The 25,997-nt window shown below is 41.3% G+C and overlaps 1 protein-coding gene across 1 annotated transcript in view; it reads right to left on the bottom strand.

The window, feature by feature from the left end:
- The window catches only part of Prag1 (PEAK1 related, kinase-activating pseudokinase 1), a 50,494-nt gene that overhangs the window by 4,746 nt on the left and 19,751 nt on the right, over nt 1–25,997 (bottom strand). Inside the window, exons 4-5 of the mRNA XM_070016276.1 lie at nt 17,548–17,705; nt 4,944–5,701 (exon numbers count right to left, since the gene is read on the bottom strand). Of these exons, the coding sequence (XP_069872377.1) occupies nt 4,944–5,701; nt 17,548–17,705 (916 nt within the window). The remainder of the gene's footprint in view (nt 1–4,943; nt 5,702–17,547; nt 17,706–25,997) is intronic.

Below are 25,997 nucleotides of genomic sequence, written 5' to 3'. Positions count from 1 at the left end.
CAGTGTGGGTCTGTGGTATAGTAGCAAGGCAGCCCTCTGTCCATAGAGTGCATTATAGAAATTCATCATCTGTTTCTGCAAGAATTGGCCTCACTCCCCAGACCTCTCACCTGAGGCAGGGGCCACCTGACGATGAATGAGTTTCACTTCTGTGATGATCAGAACTACAGTGGGGCTGTAGACCATGTTAGTTCCCTCATCTCTTAGGCTGTCTTACTTTCTAGACCTAGGCAAATGCACCATCCCTACTGGCTGGTAATGACCTGCAAAACTACACACTTCTCCTAAGGTAAATCAGGATAGCTGCTGACTCTCTAGGGAATAGATAAACGATGGTGCCCTGGGCACCCAATGAGCCGAAGGAAGCAGTAAACAAGATAGATGATCTCAGGCTCCTCTAAGGAAAGGATGCCTGGTGAATCACACAGCTGGGTCCTCTCCATCTCTCCTGCTTGTGCTAATGACAGTGCCAGCCACCTGTGCCACACGAATCATCATCCAGCTGCTATTCAGCTGGAAAGTCTAGAGCCAGCCCTGAAGGCGCTCTCTAGGGCCCCAATTTCCCTGTAATTACACGGGTCAGGACTGAAGATGGTTAATAGTCTCTTTGTCTCTGTCTCTCCAACAGAAATTATGCAAGAGATGGACTTGGGTTTAAATATCAATTCTGTGACCTTTGGGAAGTTACAGGGGATTCTTATTGTTTAAAGTATCTCCAATCTAGTTAAGTAGCTGCAAATACAAAATTAGCATTCAGGCTTTATAGAGGCAACTGTCTGGGTATAATCTTGTAAAGAACACACCTCCCAATTTCCAGTGAACTTCCAGTCATCAGTATAAGCCCCTCCAGGCCGAGGGTTCCAGCAGTGTTTACAAAGTGCCACAATCCTAAAAGCTGGTGGTTTCACAAGTCCTGTTACACACACCTTTTCAGAAATCCATTTATATTGAACCTATTGGTGTGAAATCTGGCACCAAGAGTTTGGACTCTGAGCAAAGTGTTTGAAAACTGAATTAGGGGGAAGTAAATAGGGAACATTAATTTAGTAACCTCTCTATAGTGGAAGCAGAACAGAGATAGAAAAGGAAGCATATTTACCCCAGAAATTGCTTGCCATGACATTAGCAAACATGATCTTGGAATACATGTGGAAATGGTATTGCTAAAGGCCCTCTATGTGTATGTAGTTGTTTTTGTTGGTGGTGTTGTTTCTGAACTAGAGTTTGAACTCAGGGCCTCACATTTAGTAGGCAAGTACTACATCACTTGACTACCACCCTTTTGCTTTAGTTACTTTTCAGATAGGGTCTCAAACTTGTCTATAGGCTAACCTCAGCTCACGATCCTCCTTGAATAGCTGGGATTGCATGCCCATCTTCTTTCTTTCTTTATTATTTAGTTATTTATGCTATGAATGGCTTCCATCCTTCTATTTCCACCTCCTGTGTGGCTGGGATTGCAGAGTGTATGCTACCACACCTGCCTTGTCCTCAGTCTTCCAGAGCTATCAAACTAAAAGAAATTTGGGAGTATGCATCTTCAAAAGGAATCATATACAAATATTTACTTGCTGGCCAGCCACCATCTGTTGTGCCACCTGGAGACAGTGGAAGAACATCCCTAGGACCCTGTCACCCACACCTGCCACACTGGACTCTTGCTGTGCCACTATGCAATTTTCACAGGATGTCTCATTTAATCTCATGAAACCCAACTCTAATAGGAGAGGATCTTAGAGATGATTTACCTATGACTAGACAACTGGAAAGTGTTCCATGGGCTTCAGAATGCAAACGACTTGGCCTTCAATATCAACTCTGTAACCTTTGGCAGGTTACAGAAGATTCTTACTATTTAGAGTAGCTTTGTGCTATTAAGTATCTATAAATACTGAATTATCAAATATTGAACCAGTGCTCTTAGGGGAAATACAGAGCCAGGTTTCTGTGAATCTCTGGTCACAATACTTTCATCAAATCATTATTACATGACCTTTTATGTATGCGTCTGTTTTATTTAATATATACTGTTGACATTGAATAAACAGCCAAAATGCTATTTATTACCTATAGTTTTTTTGTAAGGCCCGCACAGCTCTGTGCCTCATGAACATAAGCACTTTAGTACTCTGCTTGGAGTTCATTTCAAATAATAAAATCCAACCAAATGCATACAAGTTATGACAAGCAGGGCACTAGGTACATCATTAAACCAGGCATTGGTGGCTCATTAGGTAATCCTAACTACTCAAGAGGCTGAGATCTGAGGATCACAGTTCAAAGCCAGCCTGGGGCAGGAAAGTCCATGAGACTCTTATGTCCAATTAACCAGTAAAAAGCCAAAAGTGCAGCTATGGCTCAAATGGTAGAGTGCTAACCTAGAGTGGAAAAAAACTAAAGGACAATGACCAAGCCCTGAATTCTTGTTCCAGTACTGACTGGCACCATAAAACAAAACAAAACAAAAAAGCAAACCAAACAAACAAAAACAGGACCCATGGTTCCAGTATGTGGCCTAAAACAAGACCCAACATCTCTCAATTCCACTGTTTCTTTCTTATCCAGCACTTGTCCCCAGAGGGCTGAAAAATGATTTGAGGGTTGTTTTGTGGGTTATAGGTGTATTTTGTGGGCAGATGACTATGCAAATTTGGAATCCATTAATAAGAAAGATCTTGGTATTTATCTTAAAGTCTATTTTCTCCTCTGTTTAACTAGGTAGTTCCTGAGGGAGCCAGTGAGGATGGAAAAAACAAGGCAGGTGGGGTGCTCTGCATCTTGTCAAGCCTCTGGTGAAGGCTTTGTGGAAGAGGTTGCTATGGAGACTGCTCTGGCTGTTTCAGCTGTAGCCATGTGGTGGTGCTGAGCGATCTAGAGATGGCTAGCAGGTATTATACAACCCCAGTGTGCAGCTGTGAGGTCCTGGGAAAGGTTTCCAAGATCTCCTTTCTTCTGGGGTATGAAAAGCCTGGGCCAGAGCTCTGCTTGAGCGCCTGGCAATTTGCACTGAGATGTAAATGAAGGAGCAAGGTAAAATGGCAACCTGGCTGGATGCATTTCAAAATCAGCAAGTGAGCAGGGCCTCTGGGAATGGCCACAGTGTCACACCAGCTTCCACTGGGGAATGCTTTGTGAGGAACATTTAAACTAGCCGGGGAGCCCTGGGAAGGGCATTCTGAGATCACCAGACAGTGTACAGTGCTGGGTGAAAGCTAGGAGGATGGAGAAAGAGAGAGGGTGGTCTCCTTTCATGTCCCTAACAACTAACACACATGATGGCTCTCATTTCTCGGGATCCCTGCCCTAGTTTTTGGCTTTAAAACTTTACACAGAACTTTGGCTCAGTTCAAATTGCAAACTTTTTGTGGAGCTAAGTTTCATTTAAACTCTAGAGCCAGGGTCTTTTTGAAGGATGAAAATCTGGGCTAAGTCATGTCTGTTACATTGAGAGAGAGAGAGAGAGAGAGAGAGAGAGAGACTTAACACAGGTCTCTAATAAAGAACTGAAGTTTTACATGGCTGGAAGATAAAACTGGCTCCCCAAATGCATACAAGCTAATGATGTTCCCCCCCTTTTTGCCTCTTGAAGTCAGGCTACAAGGAAGAGCTCTGAGCTTGCGCAAATGGCAGTTCCAGCATGACGGAAAGCAGGTGCCAGCTTGCTATTGTTCGCTGGGACTCTGCAGCAAGGCTGCCTCTGATTTCATTGCCAGCTCCCTGCTTAACATGCGCAGAAGAAATGAGCTCTGGGGCACACAGACCTCCACTGGGAAGGAGCTCCACTCCCTCTCTTGTGGGCTCCCAGGTGACTGGATTCCGTCTAGACTGGAGTGCTAATGAAGTGGAACTGTCGCAAGTGCACAATAATGCTCAGATCCTCCCCCCCTCCCAATTACCAGGCCAGGCACATTTGCAAATTGATATTGTCTTTCCTGGTAATCTCATTTCAAGATTATCATACCCTTGAGTATTTAATATGATTCTCCAAACTGCCTTTTTCACAGGGTGTAGTGAGGGTCCTGGAGCTAGTAAGTCTCTAGAAAAATTAAAATAGGAAACCCCTAGGCCTCACTTTTGTGGCGACTAAGACTTACCTTCTTGCTTCCTCATGGCTTAGGCTTCTAATGAAATAAGAAACACTGCTTGCTTCTCATGTCTCTGGGGAGGCTGAATTTCTTTGCATTGTGTATTGGGGAATATTGCTTCTTCTATGTTATTAAATGAGGCCCTGAAGTCCTACTTGCCCAGCACAATCGTTTGTGAATATTAAATCCTATGCCACATATTTAGGGTCAGGGCCAAGTATCTTGTGCCAGGTTTCCTGATTCCTTTGTTCTTATAATAGACCCATCTATTTTAACTACTGACTAGCTACTAATCACTTTGAGCCCCAAATATCCATCTGTAAAACCTACCTACTCTGTAGGACTACAGGTAACATGGCTAACACACCCAGCCAAGAATTTAATTGTATAGTGAGTGTCAGTAAATGTTAGCATTGCTTCCATTGTTCAAGGCCCATGTGTAGGTCTAATGTTCCTTCTAGTTCTAATACTTGAAGAAACACTTGCTTATCCATCTCCCTTATTAGATCAGAAGCTCTGTATAGAATCTTATGTTCACCTTTATACCTTCAGATTTTCACAAAATACCTGACATAGACCCTCAGTGAATAAATGCATCAATTATGTTTCACTGAAAGGTAGATGTTTTCCTATTGAAACTAGACCCCACAGGTTCATTCCTGGAAGCACAGAACACGTCTGATACTCATACTACAAGTCTCATCTCACCCTGTCTTGGGACAGGCAGAGAGTGAAACTGTCAAGCAGGAAGCATTAACAGCCCTCCTCGAATGGAATGTCTGGGGAAGCGCAATGATTCACTCTGGCTAGGACCAATGAGGAATGCTGCAGAATAGAGGAAGGGGTGTGTGTACTTACTTTCACAGCATAGGTGCTGCCAGGGTCCTCAGAGCAGGTGGCACAGTAATAAATAGCATCTCCTGAGTCACAACAGGGCTTGTTACAGGTCAGCTTGAAGAGTGACCAGTTGTTTTCATTGAAATGCAGTTCCTTTTTCTGGCCACCCATGAAGAGATCTTCACATTTGGCTACGAGACGGGCCAGGGACTGAGTGTAGAGTCCTCCCAGCTTGGCATAGGTGCCCTCTTTGCTGCTGATGCTGTTCAGGAGGCTGTGTAGCTGGAGCTGGGTGCTGCCAGAGGAGGCCTGGCTGGCTACACTCAGCTGGGACGATGACGTGGTCACAGCCACTGTGCATTGGAAGTTGGGATTCACACAGTCGCTTTTGCTGCTAGCCAGTCCTGAGGCTGGGACCCAGTGGCCGTTGCCTTTGAAAGCTTTCTCTAGAGGCTCAGATGAGGAGAAGACATGAGGGTGGCGGTTCCCAGAGCTCAGGGAGTAGCTAAAGGGAGCATCATCGTGGACACAGACGTTGGTTTCTGAGTGGCTTAGGTTCAGCTTGGGGCTTGCAGTTCGTGGCTTGGGGGAGCCTTGGGTCCAGAAGAAGCCATCTGGTGAAGAGGCTGCCCGGCTCACTATCTTTTTCTGGGGGAGTGGAGGAGGTTGTGCAGGGCCACTGGGGCACACATCCTCAGTGGAGCCCGAAGGGAATGGGACAGGAGCAAAAAGCTTCTTCCCACTGATTGTGGGAGAATGGGTTGGCTCATATGATGGTCCTGGAAAGGAGAAACAGAAACTGTCAGGTTAGGGGTCAAAACAACTCAGGCCTACATCCTGCATGCCTTTTATTTTTCCTGGTCAAAGCAATTCATTTTCTTTCACATGTTTTATTTCTTGAATAGGAAAATACATACACAATGGACATAGCTCAGAATGCCAAGAAGGTACACACTGACATTTAAATCTCTGTCTCTAATCATCAGAGGACACTGCCAGCTATTGTGCGTGCATCCCAACAACCCAAATAAACGTGCATATGTGTGCACTCCCCACACACATTTCCACTTGACACTCATTGTTTGCAGTATTGCTTTTCTTTTACATTCCAGAGATTTCTTTTCAAGGGTATAGATCTAGCTACTTACTTTTATCTATCATAATCATATACAATCATATGTAAGTATTATAATTTAGTTAGACACCTCCTGATGGACACTTAGGTTTTCGCTAACATTTTGCAAAGCAATGCTGTAACTGCAATAGCAAACTTACACATGTATATTAGGATGCTTTTTTTCAAAGGCAGGTTTATCTAAAGTAAGATATCCCCCTTTTCAAAGTGTAGATCTTTACTTGTTTTCACAAACATTTGCTAGCCAAAGGACTGCGCAATTCTACATACATTTAGGAGGCAAGGTTTGTGATTTTTATAAATGAAGAAATAGATCTAGTAGAAAGTGAGTCTTTCCAAGGTTCCAGATTCCCAAAGTTGGGCACAGGGGAATAGAGCTGGATTGTGAAGGAGATTCTGTCAGGGCCACAGCCTTCTGTAGATTGTGAGAATACTCAACTAATTTGTGTAGGCAGGACACAGATGTTGAGATGCAAGCCTGGTCTATAAAAGGTAAAGGCTGGTCCACTATGTACAAAATGGAGATTTCATCATGAGATGAAAGTTTAAGTTTAAAATATACATACAAAAACCTGGAGTGGTGACACATCCTTCTAGAACAAGCAACTCAGGAGGTGAAGGTAGGATAATCACAAGTTCAAGGCCAGTTGGGGCAAGGTTAGCAACATCCTACTTCAAAAAGAAAATACAAACAAGAAAAAAAAGGGCTGTTGAGTGAGCATTTGCCTTAGCATGTGAAAGGCCCTGGGTTCAAACCTCAGCACCACACATGCAAAATAATTTAAAAGAGCCAGGCACTGGTGGCTCATACCTGCAATCCTAAGCTATTTTGGAAGCTGAGCTCTGAGGACCATGGTTTGATGCTGGCCCAGGCAGGAAAGTCTGTGAGATTCCTATGTCCACAAAAAGATGGATGTGAAGCTGTGGCTCAAGTGGTAGAGAGCTAACCTTGAGCACAAAAGGTCAAGGGCAGCCATTCAGGCCTAGAGTTTAGGCTCTGGGACCAGCAATAAATAAATGAATAAATAAAATATGCATAAAAAGAGATACAGTCTACTGCTAAACCACCCTAACTATGCCTAATCTCATCTATCTCAGAAGTTAAGAAGAGTTGAGCTGATTCATACTTGGATGGAAGAAGACAGACATAGACAATTGGAGAAAGGACAAGTATTATGTGCCTCCTTTATTCTAAGAATTGACTTCGATGCCTATACTATTTTATTCTATTATTCTATTTAAGTACTTACATAAAGGAGTTGTCATTTAACAAAGCACTTTATGAATGCATACCATCTTGATCAATATCACCTCTTCAACATGCTTACCCACCCTAACCCCTTTCCTCACTCTTCTTAATTTTATAGGATATACACTGCATTGTGAACTCGCTCTACTTTTCATTTGTCTATTCTTTTCTCCTAGACCCTGGCCCACCCCCTTTCAAGTACCCATTTCCTGGTGTTTTTGTTGAACTTTGACTTGGCCTTTTTAAGGAATTGCACTATTTTAGTTCTCTCTTCAATCTACCATATCTTGAATCTACCCTTCAGTTATTTTGTAGACGTGCATACCAATGTATTTACTTACACATTTATAAGCTAACTTCCGCATATGAGGAAAAATATATCTTTGTCTCTGATTTACTTCATTTAAAATAGATTATTCCAGCATGTAGAACAATCGCTCTAGCTCCCCAGTGCCTAATCAAGATCATAGTAGTAGTCCTCTCCATCTCACTCTGCTTTGCAAACGGTAAGGTGGGTTCCCACCAGTAAGGCTGAATAAGTGATCTCTGTCCCTTCCTGGAGGGCTTGGGTTAATAATGAATCAAGCAATCTGGGCATAGTCACAAGCAGTGAGCTTTACATCCTCAAAAAAATTTCCCTTCAGAGAGGAGTGGGTGTTTACGAAACAGCCAGGTGGAGGCCAGAAGACATTGCTGGCTGCTGCCTTCTGCAGGTTCTGCAATCCGGGAGTCCAGAGCCTTGATCTCACACTCAGAAAGCTCCTCTGCTCCCAAGGGCTCAGCCAGTAATGCAGATGGTAAAAGACAGACAGGGCAGACAATTAATTTCCTCTCCTTCTAGCAAAAAAGGCTGAGAAAAGAAAGATTTGCTGCCTAGCTTCTAGCCCTGGCCTACAGAGGTGTATGAGGCTAATTTTTTTCATTACTAGAGCAGAGACTGGAGGTAGGACTGAAATGAGGAAGGGTCTGAGTGACTGGTCCATGCTTTTAAAACTTTATTGAGATTTGAATCAGGAAAGTTACATTTGGTGGGATTTACCATTTAAGCCACATCTTCAGCCTTTGTTTGTGTTGTAATTTGATTTTCAGATATGGTCTCTTTCTCTTTTGGGGAACATGGGAAGCTGGAAGTCTTGGTAGGACCTACCCTTTGCTCAAGTTTCTCTCTAACCCTGATACTCAGTTTCCACCTCCAGCCTAGTCATCGCTTTGTTTGTTTGTTTTCTTATGTTTTAAAGTCCTACCATTTGAATATTTTTTTTTCCATTGGAGAGGTGACACACAGAGGGGTTATAGTTACATACGCCAGGTAATGAGTACATTTCTTTTTGAACAGTGTCACTCCCTCCCTTATTTTCTCCTTATTTTTATTTTTTCCTTCCTGACCCTCTTCCCCTTGCCAAGTTGTATAGTTCATTTCCTACATAGTGTCTAGTGAGTATCACTATTGAATTGGTTCACCCCTTATCTGTGCTTCCCCTTCCCCTCCCCAAGTCAGATAAACTTACACATAAGACAAAAAGTACAAAAACCAAAAGTAGCAGCAAAAGAGGAAGGGGGGAACGGGAAAAAAAGAACCACAAGCAGTACAATTTTAAAAACCTTTTGTTTCCATTTCCTGGACTTCATTTCAATAAGCATCATTTTATATGATCATATGCACATGGATATTGGGCCTTTGGGATCCTCTCCTAAGAATATCTTCCTTTGGTCTCACTGTGTGAATAAATTCAACAAGATTCTGTCTAATTATTGAATCTATTTATCATGTCCAAGTGTAATTTTTTGTCTTTTACTATCCATTGGGTTTACTTGTAGATTTATAGGCATATTCTAATTATTACGAATGAGGGAAACCATGTAACCTGTTTCTTTGGGTCTGGCTTTTTAATTAGTGACTCTGGGGATGGGCAGCCTGCTTGGGGTCAGAACTCTTAACTCATTCCCAGTACATCTTGCAGGGTGGTGGTGATAGAGTGTGTTCTAACACACCATTGTCTTAGCTGGTCCCTTCTTTAAGCTTTGAGCTGATAGCCTCACTATCACTGCATTGGCCTCTTTCTCTTTAACATCTCCAGATGTTAGTAATGTGTCCCCTTCTGCTTCTACCCAGCCCAGAAAGCCAGTAGCAGAGGGATCTTTAAGTAGCCAGCCACATTGTGGAGCTGCATTTCCTCATTTACAAAAAGGATTGCATGACTGGCCTTTTCCAACACCAATAATTTCATCCATTCTCTCTGTTTACAACCTCTCTGAACATGTATTCTGTATGCAAGGTGCTCCCTACCAAAGCATATCTAGGCAGATGCCTACCTTGCTTCTACACCCACTCCCTCCATCTCTAGTTGGCCACTTCTAATCTGGAAGGATGGTGAGGACTTTCTGTATGAAATAATTCACTACAGTTCTTATTCCTTAGATCACCAAGTAGGCTATAGACCTTAGGGCAGGGCTCAATACAGGAACTGTATCCCAGCTGCTGGAGAGAAGTGATTGTTCCTTTTCTCTCTGCAGTGTCCATGTACCTCTCTGGTGGGAACTGAGTTGCTGAGTAACTTTGATTAGATCCAAAAGTCATTAGTACTTTGCTAAATCTGGCCAGGGGTACTGGGCATTAGGAAGGAGGCATGACCCAAGAATTATCCTGTATGCTAGTTAGTTTTTTCTTATGTCTTAGATGCTGAAGTGTTCCCCCCCACCCACCAAATAAAAAGATCTCTGTAAGGGTGCAGATACCAATCAGAGGAGAGCACCATATTAGAAACAACATGCCCTTATAGTAGACGTAAAAGACTGAGGTAGCAAACCTTCTCAGTGTCATTTGCTCCCTAGAAATGTGGACTAATGTGAAAAAAATAATCCTAGTTATACAATAGGTCCATTACCTTTCAGCTTTATGCATTCTTCTGGACTTCTGGATTTTTTTAAGCTCTCTAGATACAGGCTAAAACTAGTAAGAAGGTCAAAATTCACTTGGAAAGTATCAGACATCTCAGAGCAATATCTCAGGTGTTAATATTTCTAGGTTTACTTTGAAATAGATGCTAACAGGTGGCCCTTCTAGAAGAAATTGACAAGCTGAGTATCTTCGCTGGGATCAGAGGGCACTCACTCTGCCACTTTCTTGATTTTCTTGGCAAACTATGCCTCCCATAAACATGGCCTTAGGTAACACAGCAGCTGCTACTCTGCATTTAGAAAGGCCAAAAAGAAGAGCAAATATGCCCACATGCCCCAAAATAGTTCCAAAATCACAGGCAAACCACTGGTTCAGGAAAATAGTCCTTAAAAAAAACTCCTAAACAACTCTTTGCTCAATATCCAAAAGGACTCAGCAACAAAGGAACATGAAAGTGATTCAACTCTATCTTAGTTTGATGCTGATGTTTCAAGTACATCTTTGTTTTATGAAGTGTCTCAAGATACTAGCTTCCAAGTAAGTGTAAAAACAGAATGAGAATGATCACTACATCTACCTTTTAATTACATTACCTATTATAATTGTGTTTATGAACTGGACTAGAGGGTTCCAAACACCAGTGCCTAAGTTGTCCTTTCAACTTCAATTATGCATGTAAGGGAAGAATCCACCTAGAAAGAATACTCAGAATCCCTTCTGTGCCCAAATGGATAGAATCTTAAAGGGCTAGAGGATGGTACACTAGTTTGTGCTCCTTCCAATCAAGAAAGCAAAGGAGATATCAAGATTTCAATGGTTAGGGAAGACAGGTTAACTTCTATGTAGAAATGTAGGGCAAAAGTTCAAGTGTGGGACTGTGAGGGTTACCTTATGACAGGGTGCTCTCTTCTTGCTGGTTTTAATAGGTACTTTGATTGTTTCTACAGCCAGATGAAAGAGGAAGTGGTTAGTGCTGTTTTGAGCCTTTTGAATGAGTCCTGTTTAGCTCCTCTAGGCACAATGCTGCCATCCGACCACAGCTGAGCCAGAGCAAGCATGGAGGTGGTACAAAGGTAGAGAGACCTGACTAGGGAAGGCTCTTCAAGTTCTTGGCTTTTGTGTTTCAGTCTTTCAAACTTTGAGCAAGACAAAGCAAACAACGTTACTGAACTATTCTATGGATCTTTTTGTTTGTTTGTTGGTGGTGGTCATGGGGCTTCAACTCAGGGTCTGGGCACTGTCTCTGAGCTCTTTTGCTCAAGGTTAGTGTACTACCACTTTGAGTCACAGCACCACTTCCAGTTTTTGAATAGTTAATTGGAGATAAGAGTCTTTTGGGAACTTTTTTTTGCCTGGGCTGGCTTCAACTGACTTGTGAGCCTCAGATCTTAGCCTCCCGAGTTGCTAGGATTATAGAAGGGAGCCACCAGTGTTCAGCTTTTTTTTCTTTTTTCTTTTGGTGGTGTTGTTTTGGTCTTTTCTAAAATACTTTTTATTGTAAAAATACTGTACAGATGGGTTAGTAAAAATACTGTGTGGATGAGTTACAGTTACAAGAGCAAGGTAATGAGTACATTTCCTATCAAGCATTGTTATCTCCTCCTTTGTTTTTCCCCTACCATCCTTCCCTCTCACCTCTACAACTACACTCCCGCCCCCTCTCACCCCTTAATTGTAATATATACATATGACCAGATAAGATGATGTTAAGAGAAATGAACCCAAGATAGTGACACAAGTGGTGTTTTTTCTTGTTATTGTTTCTAACGTACTTATAATGTGCCATGTGATTTTTTTTTGTTTCTTTGTATGTTCCTCCCCCACGGTATAACCCCTGTTTTCACTGTATTTGATGTTGGTGCCCTGCATCTTGTATATACACTACTCTAATTTGGGGAGGGGAAGGGAAAAAACAAAATGCTTAAATAGGGTTACAGGTTGACCCATTGTAACAATGGATGCACAAGACACTATGTTGGTCTTTTTTTTTTGGTCAAGGCTAGTGCTCTACCACTTTGAGCCACAGCTTCACTTCCAGTTAGAGGCTGGTTAATTAAGAGAGAAGAGTCTTACAGACTTTCCTGCCCAGGCTGGCTTTGAATCATGATCCTTAGATCTCAGCCTCCTGAGTAGCTAGGATTAGAAGCTGGGTCAGCTAGGTCAGTTTTTAGACAAGGGCAACACACTGTCCATCAGCAAATGCCTTTATAGATTTGCCCATGCAAGGCACTGGGGACAAAGTATACAGAGAAAACCTTGCCAAGGTCCTGTGGCCTACTTCAACCCCCAATTACTAAAGGTGACAAAATATACATCCCTCAGTACAGGGCACCTTGCCAATGTCACACCACCAAGGTGGCAGCTATGCAGGCTTAAGCCTATCCACAGCAGAAGATGCAGAGGGTGGGGCCAAGGATGCTGTCAGGTCACACATCACTTTTTCCTCCAAAGGAAAAAGTGCAGCCTCTCATTTGGTTTCACCATCAGAACAGATTCTACATTAACACAGAAACGCAATAGGATTTCTTTGAAAGGAACATCTGCTTTTTAAAGGACAGGATAATGATCTGAAACTAGAAGCAGGTTAGTATTTTACAATTAGATGGCAAATGTGGCATTTCTGAGGACTCTCTAGTGATCACGTAATCATCCCAGGACACAATAATCAAGAAAAGAATGTACTTTGAATTCAAAAGAAGGGAAGCCAGTCTTAGTTTGAGAAACAGGCTAGAGAACACCATATGCCTGGCCCTTAGCTGTACTATTGCTCTGGAGTTGTAATCTCTGGTGATAACATAATCGCTAAGGGTTTTCTTCCCAAGATAGTTAAACTAAAAGTTTGTTTTTATATGCTGCTTGATAGAAAGGTAAACTGACATTTTCAGAGGATGATCTGGTCAAATCTAATAGAAATGCATACAAATTTTGATATATCAATTCTATTTTCTCTGAGAATTTATCATACAAATAGAACAAGGAGGCATGTTGAGATTTTCGTAAGAAGGGGAAATGGGATGGGTAAGAGCCATAGAAGTTGATCCAAACACACTATATACTTAATGTGGGAATGTCACAATAAAACCCTTTTGTTGTTGTTATTGTTGTTGATTGTGGGACTTGAACTCTAGGTCTAGGCACTGTCCCTCTGAGTTCTTCTGCTCAAGGCTAGCACTCTACCACTTGAGCCATAGCACCACTTCTGGTTTTCTGGTCATTAATTGGAGATAAGAGTCTCAGTCTTTCTTGCCTGGGCTGGCTTTGAGCCATGATCCTCAGATCTCAGCCTCCTGAGTACCTAGGATTACAGGTGTGAGCCACCAGCACCTAGCTAAAACCCTGTTTTCTTTTTTCTTTCTTTCTATTTTTGTCTGTCATGGGGCTTGAACTCTGCACCTGGGCACTGTCCCTTAGCTCTTCAGCTCAAGGCTAGTATTCTATTTGAGCCACTGCCCCACTTCTGGTTTTCTGGTGGTTTACTGGAGATAAGTATCTCATGGGCTTTCCTGCCTGAGCTGGCTTTGAACAGCGATCTTTAGATCTCAGCCTCCTGAGTAGCTAGGATTACAGGTGTGAGCCATGGATACCCCGCTCTAAAACCCTTCTTATACAACTAATGTAGGCTAGTATAAAGAAAAAAAATTATCCTGGAGATCAGACTCACCAAATTCTGGCTATGCATGTCATCAGTTCTTGTGACAGTTTTGTAATGAACACAATCTAAATATGCATCAGTAAGAGAGGAGTTTAACTAATTCATATGATGAAAAAAAATGTAACAATTTAATATAAGGTAGGCTTGAAGGTTCTGACTGAAACATGTCAAGGTTACATTAAGTACAAAAATATGTAGAAAAGGAATGTTATGACGTGGAATATGGATAGACATTTCTGGGACAACACAGAAAAGAGTGAATTGGCAATGGTGAGAGTTTGAATGGAACTGACTTTCATTACATACTTTCTGTATTGTTTGAATTTTTATCATATGTGTGACTTTGAGATAATAATACACAATTTAAAATTTAGCTTAAAGCCAGGTGCAGGTAGCTCAAGCCTATAATCCTAGCTACTCTGGAGGCTGAGATCTGAGGATCATGGTTCAAAGCCAGCCCAGGCAGGAAAGTCCATGAGAATCTTGTGTCTGATTAACCACAAAAATGTTGGAAGTGGAGGTGTGGCTCAAGTGATAGAATACTAGTTTTAGAAAAAAAAAAAAAAAAAAAGATTGGTGACAACCCAAGCCCTGAATTTCAGCTTAAAGAGAAGTTTAAGATGAAAGTTTACTTTGCTAATAATATAGTTTAGGGCACTGAAAAATTTAAAAATGAGTATGTTTTCCTATGGGACATACCCTTCTTCTTACAGTAATGGATTTCCCAGAACAGAACCCATGATTCAGATGTGTTGTTGGAGGTCCAGGGCTGCATACTGTGATAGAAATCACAGCAAAATCGCCAGTGTAATATATTAGACTGGATCTATGAATTTAGGATCAAGTGTGCTAACATGCCTGTTTCATAAGCAGGGAATCTACTGAATTAGGTGTCTTTCACAGGATGTCTTTCACAGGACTTCCTATATGATTTCTCCTCACAGGTGATAGTTTGAGGAGTGCAAGTGCTTGGTAGAGGAAGGTCAAGCTTTCACTCACTCTGACTGAAGTGTCTGATTTTCATGAACTTCCTGTCTCTTGTGTTGACAGTCATTCCCACCCCTTTCTGCTCCTTCTGGACTTGATCCTTCTCCAAGTCACTTACTGCTTGCTGTCTGATGCATTGGCTAGTTTCCCCCATAGAGAAAGTAAGAGGTGGGCAGTTTCAAACACTGATGAAGTTCAGCATCTAGAATTGTACCCAATATATACTTTGCATACAACAAATTTCTATCAAATGAATAATTTCCTTCCTTCCTTCCTTCCTTCCTTCCTTCCTTCCTTCCTTCTTTCCTTCTTACCTTCTTTCCTTTCTTCCTTACCTTCCCTCTTCTTCTTCCCCTCCTCTCACTCTTCTTTCTCCCCTCTCTCCCCTTCCCTTCCTCTCCCCCTCCTTTTTCATTTCATTTTTTTTTGTAGTAGTTAGGACTGAGTCCAGGGCCCAGTGCTTATGAGGTTAAGCTATGCCCTCAGACCTCTTTCTGGCTTCAAAACCTTGTTCTGGTAGAGAGACACTCGAAAGAACGGAGAATAGAAAAGGTTAGCTCACAGGAGTCAGTCTAGTAACAGAGTACTTTTGTTGATCTAGGAACACAAATTTTGGGGTACTTTTCCACTGAATAACCAATTTGTTAAGAAGAAATGACTGTGAAAATGCCCTCATTTTAATTCATGTTATTCAGAAACTAATGTGAGAAAATGTCCTAATTAGGCATCATTGTTGTCTCCACAAACCTCTAACAGTTACCTGTGTCCTACCTCCACGTATGGGCTCTGAGAGTCTTTGATGTATACCCTCGTACCCATTTCCTGTCACTATGTGCACTGCTGTGCATCAGGCTGGCCTCCCATCCCCATATGCATTCTCCCTGTGCTCTTGACTCCTCTTTACTGTTGCTTAACTTGGAAAGCCCTCTGTAACTCATCCTCACCTCAGTTCCAGCTACACTGCAGACATAAGCTCAAGTCTCACCCCCTCAAAAGGCCCTCACTTGACATTTAAGTCTCTTTCTTCTGGAAACCTTAATAACAGCCTTCATTTCTCTGAACAGACCAATGTCCTATCTTATCCTATCCACTCATCTGTTCTTTACTCTTCCTAATGAGTCTTTAGGAGTATGAGACTAGACATCATTTACTGGTAAGAAAGTGGTGAAGCAATTAAGTCCAGTTCTCATCAGTGCAAGTGGGCTAGTGGCTGGCAGAGGAGTGTGCTGTATATCAGCCTCTTAGATGAGCCAATCAGAATTAGAGCTAATGGTTCTGATGCCAGCCTTCTATGGAACAATCTACTTCACTGAGGTTTCCACAACTGGAGGGGAAAAGGAAGATGATAGGAGTCTGGAAAAATCTGCAAAAAATGAAAATCCTGTTGCTACATCCTTCCCAAATCAAGGCTAAGATACTTCCTGTTTTTAAGCAAGAGCTAGCAAAGATTTCCCATCCAACACACCACAGTCAGACTTACATGCTTCAGTCTTAGCCAGGATCTATCTTTTAGATAAAAAATATTGTTGACAATGAATTTATAGTAGAGCCCTCTACTCCAAAATTGCCTATTCACCAAAAATGCTTTTGTAGGAATGAGGAAAAGAGGCATGTGAGCATGGGTCTAGAGTAACATGCTAAGAAAGGCCATGGGAAGCCCAAGAGAGGACACACACATGAAGAAAGTTGAAAGGTAAGAGGTCTTAAATACTACCCGCCCAGGGCACAAATGCAGAACATCAGAGCTCCAAACAGGACATATCCTGCTTTAGAGTGCGGTATTAAATGTGAGATGGACAGTGACCTGATGAATCCTTCATGTTCTATTTAAAAAACACTTATGTAAACACCTGCCCTGTATGTACGTGCGTGTATGCATGCAGATGTGACAGAGAGAGAAAGGCACCGAAGGCTAATGTGTGTGGAATGCCCTTTGAACTGATCTCTTATGCCTGGTACCGTGGCTCATGCCTATGATCTCAGCTATTCAGGAAACTGAGATTAGGAGGCTGAGTTTGAGGCCAGCCTTAGGGAAAAAGTTAGCAAGACCCATTTCAACCAATCGTTAGGCATGGTGGCATGTGTCTGTCATCCCAGCTATGCAAGTAGCTAAATAAGATGATCATAGTCCAGGACAGTGTGGACAAAAACGTGTGACCTATTATAAAGCTAAGAGGGATGGGGAGTGTGGTTTGAGTAGCAGAGTGCCAGCCTAGCAAGCATGAGACCCTGAGTTGAAAGTCCAGCCAAAATAAGAACTAATCTTGAGAACAGAACTAATCTTGAGCTCATGCATATTTGTGTATACATACATACGCATATACATATGTATATACATATACATGGGTAATATGTGTGTAGATAGATAGATAGATAGATAGATAGATAGATAGATAGATAGATAGATAGATGGCTTCCAATATGCTTTCAATAGTTTTCCAATATGCTTTTCAACTGCAACCATGCCCCATCTTGTTACCACACCAAGACACTTTATAATTACACAGTATAATATGGATAAGGCTTCTGTTACATATTCATGAGGGAACAAACTTTAACTGTTCCTTGGTGGGGTAAACTTCACGGAGAAATCAGGACCAAGAAACAGGCCTTGTTCAACCCTTCGAAACTCTGGCAATTAACCCAGGCTGGCCTGCAGCCCCAGGAAAACCAAAGCCTATCTGTCATGGGTCAATCTGTTACCTCCATCGCTGCAGGTCCTGGAGTCCGAGGCCAGGCTGTCTGTGGAGCCAGAGGTGAAGCTGACGTGGACACCCCTGAAGGATGGGCTGAGGCTTTCTGCAGAGCCCTGGCTCACTTTTTCCAAATCAGAACTGCTCTTGTTCATTTTTAAAAGGTGCCTGGAAAAAGGTAGAAACACACAATGAAGGTGATTCAGCTGGTTTCCATTCAGAGCCCAGGCCAATGGGTCATGAATCTACTATGTTCTTGAGCCCTGATCAGTGCCAGCAAGTTAAAAAAGAAAAAAGATTTGGGAGGGAGAAAGAACAGGGGTTCTTCAGAAACCTTATGCACATAAATGGCAGGAGATTTCTTGAATTGGGTTAGAGCAAGAGAGTTTATAAAAATCAAACAAGTGCCAAATTCAAGACTTAGAGCTGCCTTCACATTCTAATCCAACTGCTGAAATATTTATACCATCTATTATATCCCTTAAAACATCTCTAAAAATAAGAATTGAAACATCATATAAGCCAATATTCAGAGATCTATAAAGATTGAATTGTGTTTAAAAGATCGCAAACGAACTATAAACTAGTATTAAAAATGTAGGGGTTCCTTTCCTGGTACTCTCTTGCCATGGCTTTGAAAAGTCTATGTTGTTTCTTGAAATTAAGGAAAAATTTACCTAAATTTTAACCAGATTTCTAGTGAAATGCCTGATAGAGCCAACTTAACCTTTATTCTTGAGTCATGGAATCTGCTGTTTGATTATCTGTGAAATATTTTCATGAATCTTGAAGACAGCATTATCATCTTAGGAGAGATGGGAATACCAACTTCAAACAAAGAGAATTTGCCCTAGAGAAAACATCCCATTATTAGGTAGAATCTTAGTTTACTGCTTTCTCCCCTTTTCCAAGAATCACATGAATCTTCACAGCTGGCCTCTTGAAAGACAGACAGCCATCAGTCCAGCTCTTCCTCATCAGTGATAACGCACATTTAGCTAAATTGATATTTCCTGATGACTCACTTGTTCAACTGTAGCAGGCTACATCTCAATATCTGCTATAAGAAACATACAAACAGTATTGATCTGCATCAGAGCTTTTCTTCATGCACATGATCTTACAGTCAAGAGTCCATTGATTGTTCTTTGTCAGGCCCTGCCTGGTCTGTTTTCATAGTCCCTGAATCCCTTGTTTTTAACAGAATTATCTACAGAATGTTTGTTTGCTATCATGAGATGATCTTCAGAAAATATGCTACAACCCTTGGAACTACATTAGGTAGCCTGTTCACAACTACATAATTAAGGATCAGTACTCAGAATATAAAAAGAATGCCTGCTGTGACCACAAGAAACCGATGAATGACACCAATTGCAAAGAGCAATGGAGTCTAGTGCTGGTAGCTCATGCCTATAATCCTACCTATTTAGGAGGCTGAAATCTGGAAGATGGTGGTTTAAAGCTAGCCAGGGCAGAAAAATCCACAAGAAAAGTCTGGCAAAAATAGCCAGCAAAAAGCAAGGTTGAAGGTGGATCCGAGTTGTATGGTAGCCAAGCAAGCAAGTTATGTAAACAAGCTGAGTGAGTTTGAGGCAATGAGTTCAATACCATAATAAATCAAAAAACAAAAATGAAGACAACCACTACAAAAAGGACAATGAACATGAACAAGACACATGCATGCAGAAAAGGCACACATAAAAGATGATAAACATTACTAGTAACCAGATTATACCTAAAACAAGATCACACTGGCAGTATCAGGTACTGCTAAGGATATGGAAAATGAACTTTCTTACATCATTTGTGAAACCACAGATTGAAGTACACACACACACACACACACACACACACACACACACACACACACACACACACGCACGCTGAAAATGTAATGAATCCTGGAAGATGAATGTACAGTTCTTATAACCCAGTTACTCTATTTTTGGTTATCCTTAAGCAATGTCATTTAAATAACTAACAGTGAATGAATGATTTAATTACTTTTAAAGGGTCACAACAGTTACTGACAAGCAGTTTATTTCAACAAGATAAAAAGAAATATATATCATTAGTAAAAACTTGTAGATATGCAGAAGTGTATTTGCTCAAGATAGCAAGTGTATTTTCTACTGTTTAAGAAAATATTTAAGGATTATTACTCTACAATAGAGATCTTTTCTTTAGATAGACAAATGGTAAATACTTGAGCCTCACAGAATGTACAGACTGTTGCAACTACTCATTTCTGCTGGTGTATCAGGAAAGCAGCCACAGATATTAGATAAATGGTCATGTTTGTCTATAAAACTTTATTTTAAAAAAGATAACTGGCCTGTAGGGAACAGTTTGCTGACTTCTGCTATGGGAGATGATCTTGAATAAAAATATAATGTAAGCTATACATACAACTTAAAGTTTTCTAGTAATTATACTTAGAAATGTAGAAGGACACAGGTGACCTTAATTTTAATAATGTATTTTAACATAATACATCAAAAAGTGATTTAAACGTATAATCAGCATAAAATTTTAATGAGATTTTTATAGCCTTTCCTTTGCTCCTGCTCCTTAAAATTTGGTATGCTTCACAGTTAGAGCACATATATTACAATTTGGGCTAACTTGACTTTAAGCTAGTATCTACTGTGCTATGTAGGGCAAATCTAGAAAAACTCTCAGATATGGACATAGACATTCACATTTACTGTGTTATAAGCAGCAAAACCTATCCACCAATAATGGAACAGATAACTTGTAGCACAGTATTACAGTGAAAAAGAATGTAGCAGTTAACAACATGTAAACCAAAGTAAGTGCGTGTGCGCGCGCGCACACGCGCACACACACACACACACACACACACACACACACACAAAACAAGCGTCAAGGATGAAAAGTTTACAAAAGGCTCAAGGACAAGAGGAGAACCAATGCAGCAGTGAAATTCACAAGACAGTATGTTAGAAATAATCTGTACAACTTGGGAGGGGTTGGGGGGAAGGGAAAGTGGGAGAAAAATGAGGAAGGGGGCCAGATGTCAGTGGCTTATGCCTGTAATCCTAGCTACTCCAGAGGCTGAGATCTGAGGATCAAGGTTTAAAGCCAGCCTGAGGAGGAAAGTCTGTGAGACTTGTCTCCAACAAAACCATCAGAAAACTGGAAGTGTCACTCAGTGGTAGAGCACTTGCCTTGAGTTGAAGAACTACGGGACAGTGCCCAGCGCCCCAGGCCCAGAGTTCAAGCTCCACAACTGACCAAAAAAAAAAAAAAAAATTAGGAAGAGGTAACAAGTTTGACAAGATAGGTACTCATTACTTTTTATTTATGTAACTGTTACCCCTCTGTATATCATCTTGACAATAAATTAAATAAAATTTTATAAAAGGCTCAAGCACAGTGTGACACATTATTTAAGCACATAATAAATGAACTTTGGTAGGTTAAATAAAATGTAATGATGCTCTCTGAGACAGCAATTACTCTGGGTAGCAATGGAAAGTTGAGATGAGAAGGGAATAGAGACTACTATATTATGAGTATTTTACTTTTTTTGAAAAATCAAAGTCTGGGGTGTAAAAGTGAAATAATGAAGCTTGTGGACACAGGTTTGGAAAGTAGGTAAGAGAAGAGAGTGACTATACATATAAAAACACTTGAAATAACCTCCCTTGTACAACTATTTGATGCAATATATAAATAAACAGATAAATAAACACACTAATGATTTTTTAAAAATCTAGAGGCTAGAAGTGGCAGGGTGTTGTTTAGCATGCTCAAGCCCCATCAATCCCCAGTACCATGAAAACACAAAACATAGTAACAGAGAGAGAGAGAGAGAGAGAGAGAGAGAGAGAGAGAGAGAGAGAGAGAGAGAGAGAGAGAGAGAGAGAAAGAGAGAGAGAAAACTTAAAAGAGGCAAAATGTTAATGTTTGAAAAATCTTGTGAAAAAATCATTGAAATTTAATTATTGAACATCTCTGTATGCTTAACATATTTGATAAATTAAACATTTTTAGTAGGAAAAAAATCATTAATAGTCTGAATGACCCTCCCCCCCGATGGCCACTCCCCAAGCATCTGAGCCAGAAGGGACACAGAAAGACCCATAGGGACTTCCATGAGGCCCCAGGAGGGAACAGGCAGACACAGGAGAGCTAGTTTCCCCTTCTAATAGCCGTGTGAGCTTGCTAGTGATGAGGTTTGGGGTTAAACCCTTTCAATCTAGGTCTTACAAGGGAGAGGTCAGAGTTCTACAGAGTTTTACCAATTGGACACAGGGGGAAAAAAATCAGTCTATGTTTGTGATACAGACTCAGTTCTATGAGCTATGCGTGAGTTTGGGGAAGTCAGAAAGCACCCAATGGAAGACTGAGAAATAAAACTGCTGTTTCCTTCCTGTAAAACCTCACCAAGTTCAGGATCTCCCCAGTGGGTAACAAAAGCAGGTGCAGGGAATGCTCAAATGCAGATGTGGAGGGAAGGCACTAACACACACTGGGGTGCTCTTTTCCTTGACATTAACATATTAGGAAGAGTTGAATGCTTGCCTAGGTAGCCTGTGAAGCACCCTGGTTTTTACCCCAACACTGTGAAACAAGACAACAAAACAAACCCAAGAAATAAAACCTCAAATTTCACAGGAACTCTATTGAAAAGCTTCTACCCTGGAAACCTGTGATAACTGTACTTTTCAAGGATTGCCACTTTAATTAGTCAATGAGTAAAACCACATCAAGTTTAAAATAAAAGGCTGGCTTGCCATCGAAGCAGACACCTATCATCAAGATGTCTTTGATTCATCACTCTGTGTGTGCAATAGATTTCTTATGAATCCCTGAAAAAGGCCTAATATATCAAATATGACTTTTTCTGAGCCCTAATAGAGTGGTCTCGGATGGAAAGCCAGGTATTATGAAGACTACACTCAACAAGATATAGCAAGTCGATACTCTGTGTGTGTGTGTGTGTGTGTGTGTGTGTGTGTGTGTGTGTGTGCGTGCAGGTACAGAACTCAGGACTTCTGTACTTTCACTTGGTTTTTCTCTCAATGCTGGTATACTACCACTTGAACCACACCTCTACTTCTAGCTTTTTGCTAGTTAATTTGAAATAAGAGTCACACAGACTTTTCTGACCAAATTCGCTTTAAACCTCCATCCTTAGATCTCAGCCTCCTCAGTAGCTAGGATTACAGGTGTGAGCCACCAGCACTCAGTTTTAAAATGTCATGAATGATCATCTATCTTTCACCAAATTGATGCAAAGCCTCTACCATAAAGTGTGATACCATTTAATTTATGGAATTGGCTTCTGTGAATAAAAGGAATACACGCTATTGTCTTCTCTCTGCTGGGAGAACGGCTCTCTTATCAGCTCCAGCAAGTATGGCCTCCACAGATGTCGTTAGTCCCCATGTGATAAATGACTTGTTCTTGTTCCAACTTCCTTTCCTGCCTCCCACTGCTGATTGCGGACAGGGTTACAGGAGAGCTCTGTGAAATACAACTTGGTGGCACAACGTCTTTCCAGACAGCCCCTGCAGCTGCTGCCACTGCTGTTTGAATGGCTTTTCCCCCCATTGTCCTTGGAAACCAAAGCTTTACACAAGAGTAGGCTCCATCCGACATTGGTAGAAAGCTGGAAAAAAAATCCAAACGGAAGAGCCATCTGCCAGACTTCCTCATTCATAGGAACAAGCCTCATCTAAAAATACCCCAGAGCTTCCAGAACGAGAGCTTTCAGAATGTCCACAATCCTTAAGGGACACGAGGGTCCCGGTGTGTGGCAGAGCCCCTAGCTCAAACTTCACATGGCTTCTAGAAATTTAGTGGCCCTGAGACAAAGCTTCCCTCACAGATTGATTGATTGTAGAGTTCACGTATACTTGAGGCATTCTGCCTCTAGAACTCAAGATCTGAAAATGCAAATACTGACAGCTTGCAGTTTGAGTCTAACTCTTTAAATTCTAGGAAACACTCAGAGCACGGAATCTGGGGAGAGGTCACATTCGTTATTAAGCTTAGTAATGACAAGAAGATCTAAAAAAGAAAAAGGGCAAAGAATCGCATTAACATGCGGAAAGTATATAGTTAAAATCTACTGTGCATCTTTTAAAGCACTAAGAGGAAGTGAAAAGTTGCCTTCGATGTCTCGATCAAAGAATGTAGATGCTTACCATCCTACAGCCCAGCCCGAAGTGTCGTCCTCAACTGAGTCCGTGATTGGCTGGCCGGCCAGCAACTTCTGGGTCTCATGGAGCAGCCCTTGAGGGTAAAGGATCAGCAGCCCACAGTGGCTTGTTGGGCCACTGTCAGCTCTCCAGCTCTGGGCGCTCCGTTCCCCCAGTTCCTCTCTGACTTTTCTATAAAATGCACTTCCTGTAGAAACACAGGAAAACAGGGCCGGCTCTGCCTCTCGGACCTGCAGCTTCTAATCTCCAATTGTCTTACTTGGCTCCCTGGTTAGAAGAAAGTCACACATACACTGAACCACATCAAGTTTCTCTCCATCTGTTTTCTACTATTCAGCCACATTCTAAATGTATCAAGTGATTCAAATTCAGTTGGTGAATATGAATACCCCATTTATAACTTCCTCTTGTAACTATATTAGCTGCTATGTGTCCCCTTCCTGTCTGTCCTGAATACCCTTATGAGGTTGTCCCACAGATAGGGCTCACTACCTGTTCAGTGCCAAGTGCTGTATTAGTGACTGAAGGATGATACATTAAGTAGAGCTGACAAGGCTGTTATGCTTCAACCAACATGCAAACTGGGAGAGAAATCTTTATTAAGCTCCTCTAGACATAAAGCCACATCTTCAAACAGATGGGAGCTCACCCCTATAATCCTAGCTACTCAGGAGGACTGCAGTTCAAAGCTATCCTAGGCAGGATAGCCTGTTGAAACTCATATTTCTAATTAACTACCAAAAGGCCAGAAGAGGCAAAACCCAAGTGATAGAGCACCACCTCTGAGCGAAAAAGCAAAGACCCTGAGTTAAGTCCCAGAACCAGCGCACACACGCACACACACACGCACACACACACACACACACACACACACACACACACACACAAGATTTAGAGCAGCCTTAGAGAAGAACATCTGAGTTAAAATATCACTCTCATCACAATAGTTGACACTGCATAGCCCTGTACAAGTTCCTATGAAGAGCTTCTCCCTTGGCCACCATCTTGGATCACCTGACAACTTCCATGTAACAGAAATACTTGAACAATCTCATTTCCTAATAATTCCCTTTCTATCTATACATTAGAAAAGAAATCTAGATTCCTCTGTGTGTGTGTGTGTATGTGTGTGTGTGTTTGTGTGTATGCATGTGAGTGTGTTTAAGGAAAAGAGCTCTATTTTGAGAGCTCTACATATATCCATTATTCAAATCAAGTTTATCTTCTGGTTGTTCTCCAAACACCCACTGAATCCTTCTCCTTTCTCTACCTGAGAACAGATGAACTGCTCCCCTCTCCTCTTCAAACCTATCCTTAAGCTCCAGTACCAATTTCACTTATAAGCCATTTCAGTCTTCTTTGACCAGACCCTCACCTTTGTATCAAACACTGAACTGAGTCTGAATCACCTGATTAAACATTTAGTTATAATCCTGGATACATTTTTCTAATTTTTTCATGTGAAATAGACTTGATATCACCCCCAAAATTACAAACAAGTTGAGGAGCTGTTTCACAGGCAGGATGTGCTAAAACAGAAAGTAATTATTAAATACTCCTTGATTATGTTTATCTTCTTGTTTCATTACTTCAGTGGCATCTGTGAGAATAAATGCTTTCTTTAAGAAAGAATTATGGTTGTCTGGGGGGAAAAAGAGCAAAGTACAGGAACATTCAGCAACTTACAAGGATCAAGAATATGATTTAATAGGAAACTTTTCTCCTACCTAGAAAATACAACAATCCTACAATATCCTGAATTTGGACAAATCTTATAGTTGAAAAAAAATTTTTCAGATGGGTCTAGAAAGACAGCTAACAGAATCGGAAAGCTCATTAGTATTTTTGTCTTAGGTGCTTATTGATAAAGATGCTAGGAAAGTTATTTTTTGCAAGTGAGCAAAGGCCACCTGCCAGAACTGAGTGGGCCATTCTGCTTCCGCTTGATTGGTTTGCATGTATAAATATAGAAAATTGGTGCTTTTATGGTTAGATGGCCTGTAAAGTTCCCATGGGCAGGTCCTTTCATTTGCATTTGCAGTTTGTGGCCTAGCCATTCTGCTGGGGCACTATAGGCTTTTACATTCAGTGGAAATCATTTAAAAATGGGAATACATCCAGTTATTTTAAAAGATAGGGAAACTGTGATGTCATGAAATATATATATTTGGGTTTTACTCCAGTTTCCTTGGCATTAAGACGCTTGAGATTCTTGGAATCTCTCAAGTGGTATTTTTTCATATGGTAATGAGCTGACTGATGC

Source organism: Dipodomys merriami, unplaced genomic scaffold, assembly GCF_024711535.1.
Source record: "Dipodomys merriami isolate MVZ:Mamm:240054 unplaced genomic scaffold, mDipMer1.0.p SCAF_12, whole genome shotgun sequence".
NCBI lineage: Eukaryota > Metazoa > Chordata > Mammalia > Rodentia > Heteromyidae > Dipodomys > Dipodomys merriami.
The sequence above is the reverse complement of the archived record's forward strand: the minus strand, read 5'-3'. Positions and strand labels throughout refer to the sequence as shown.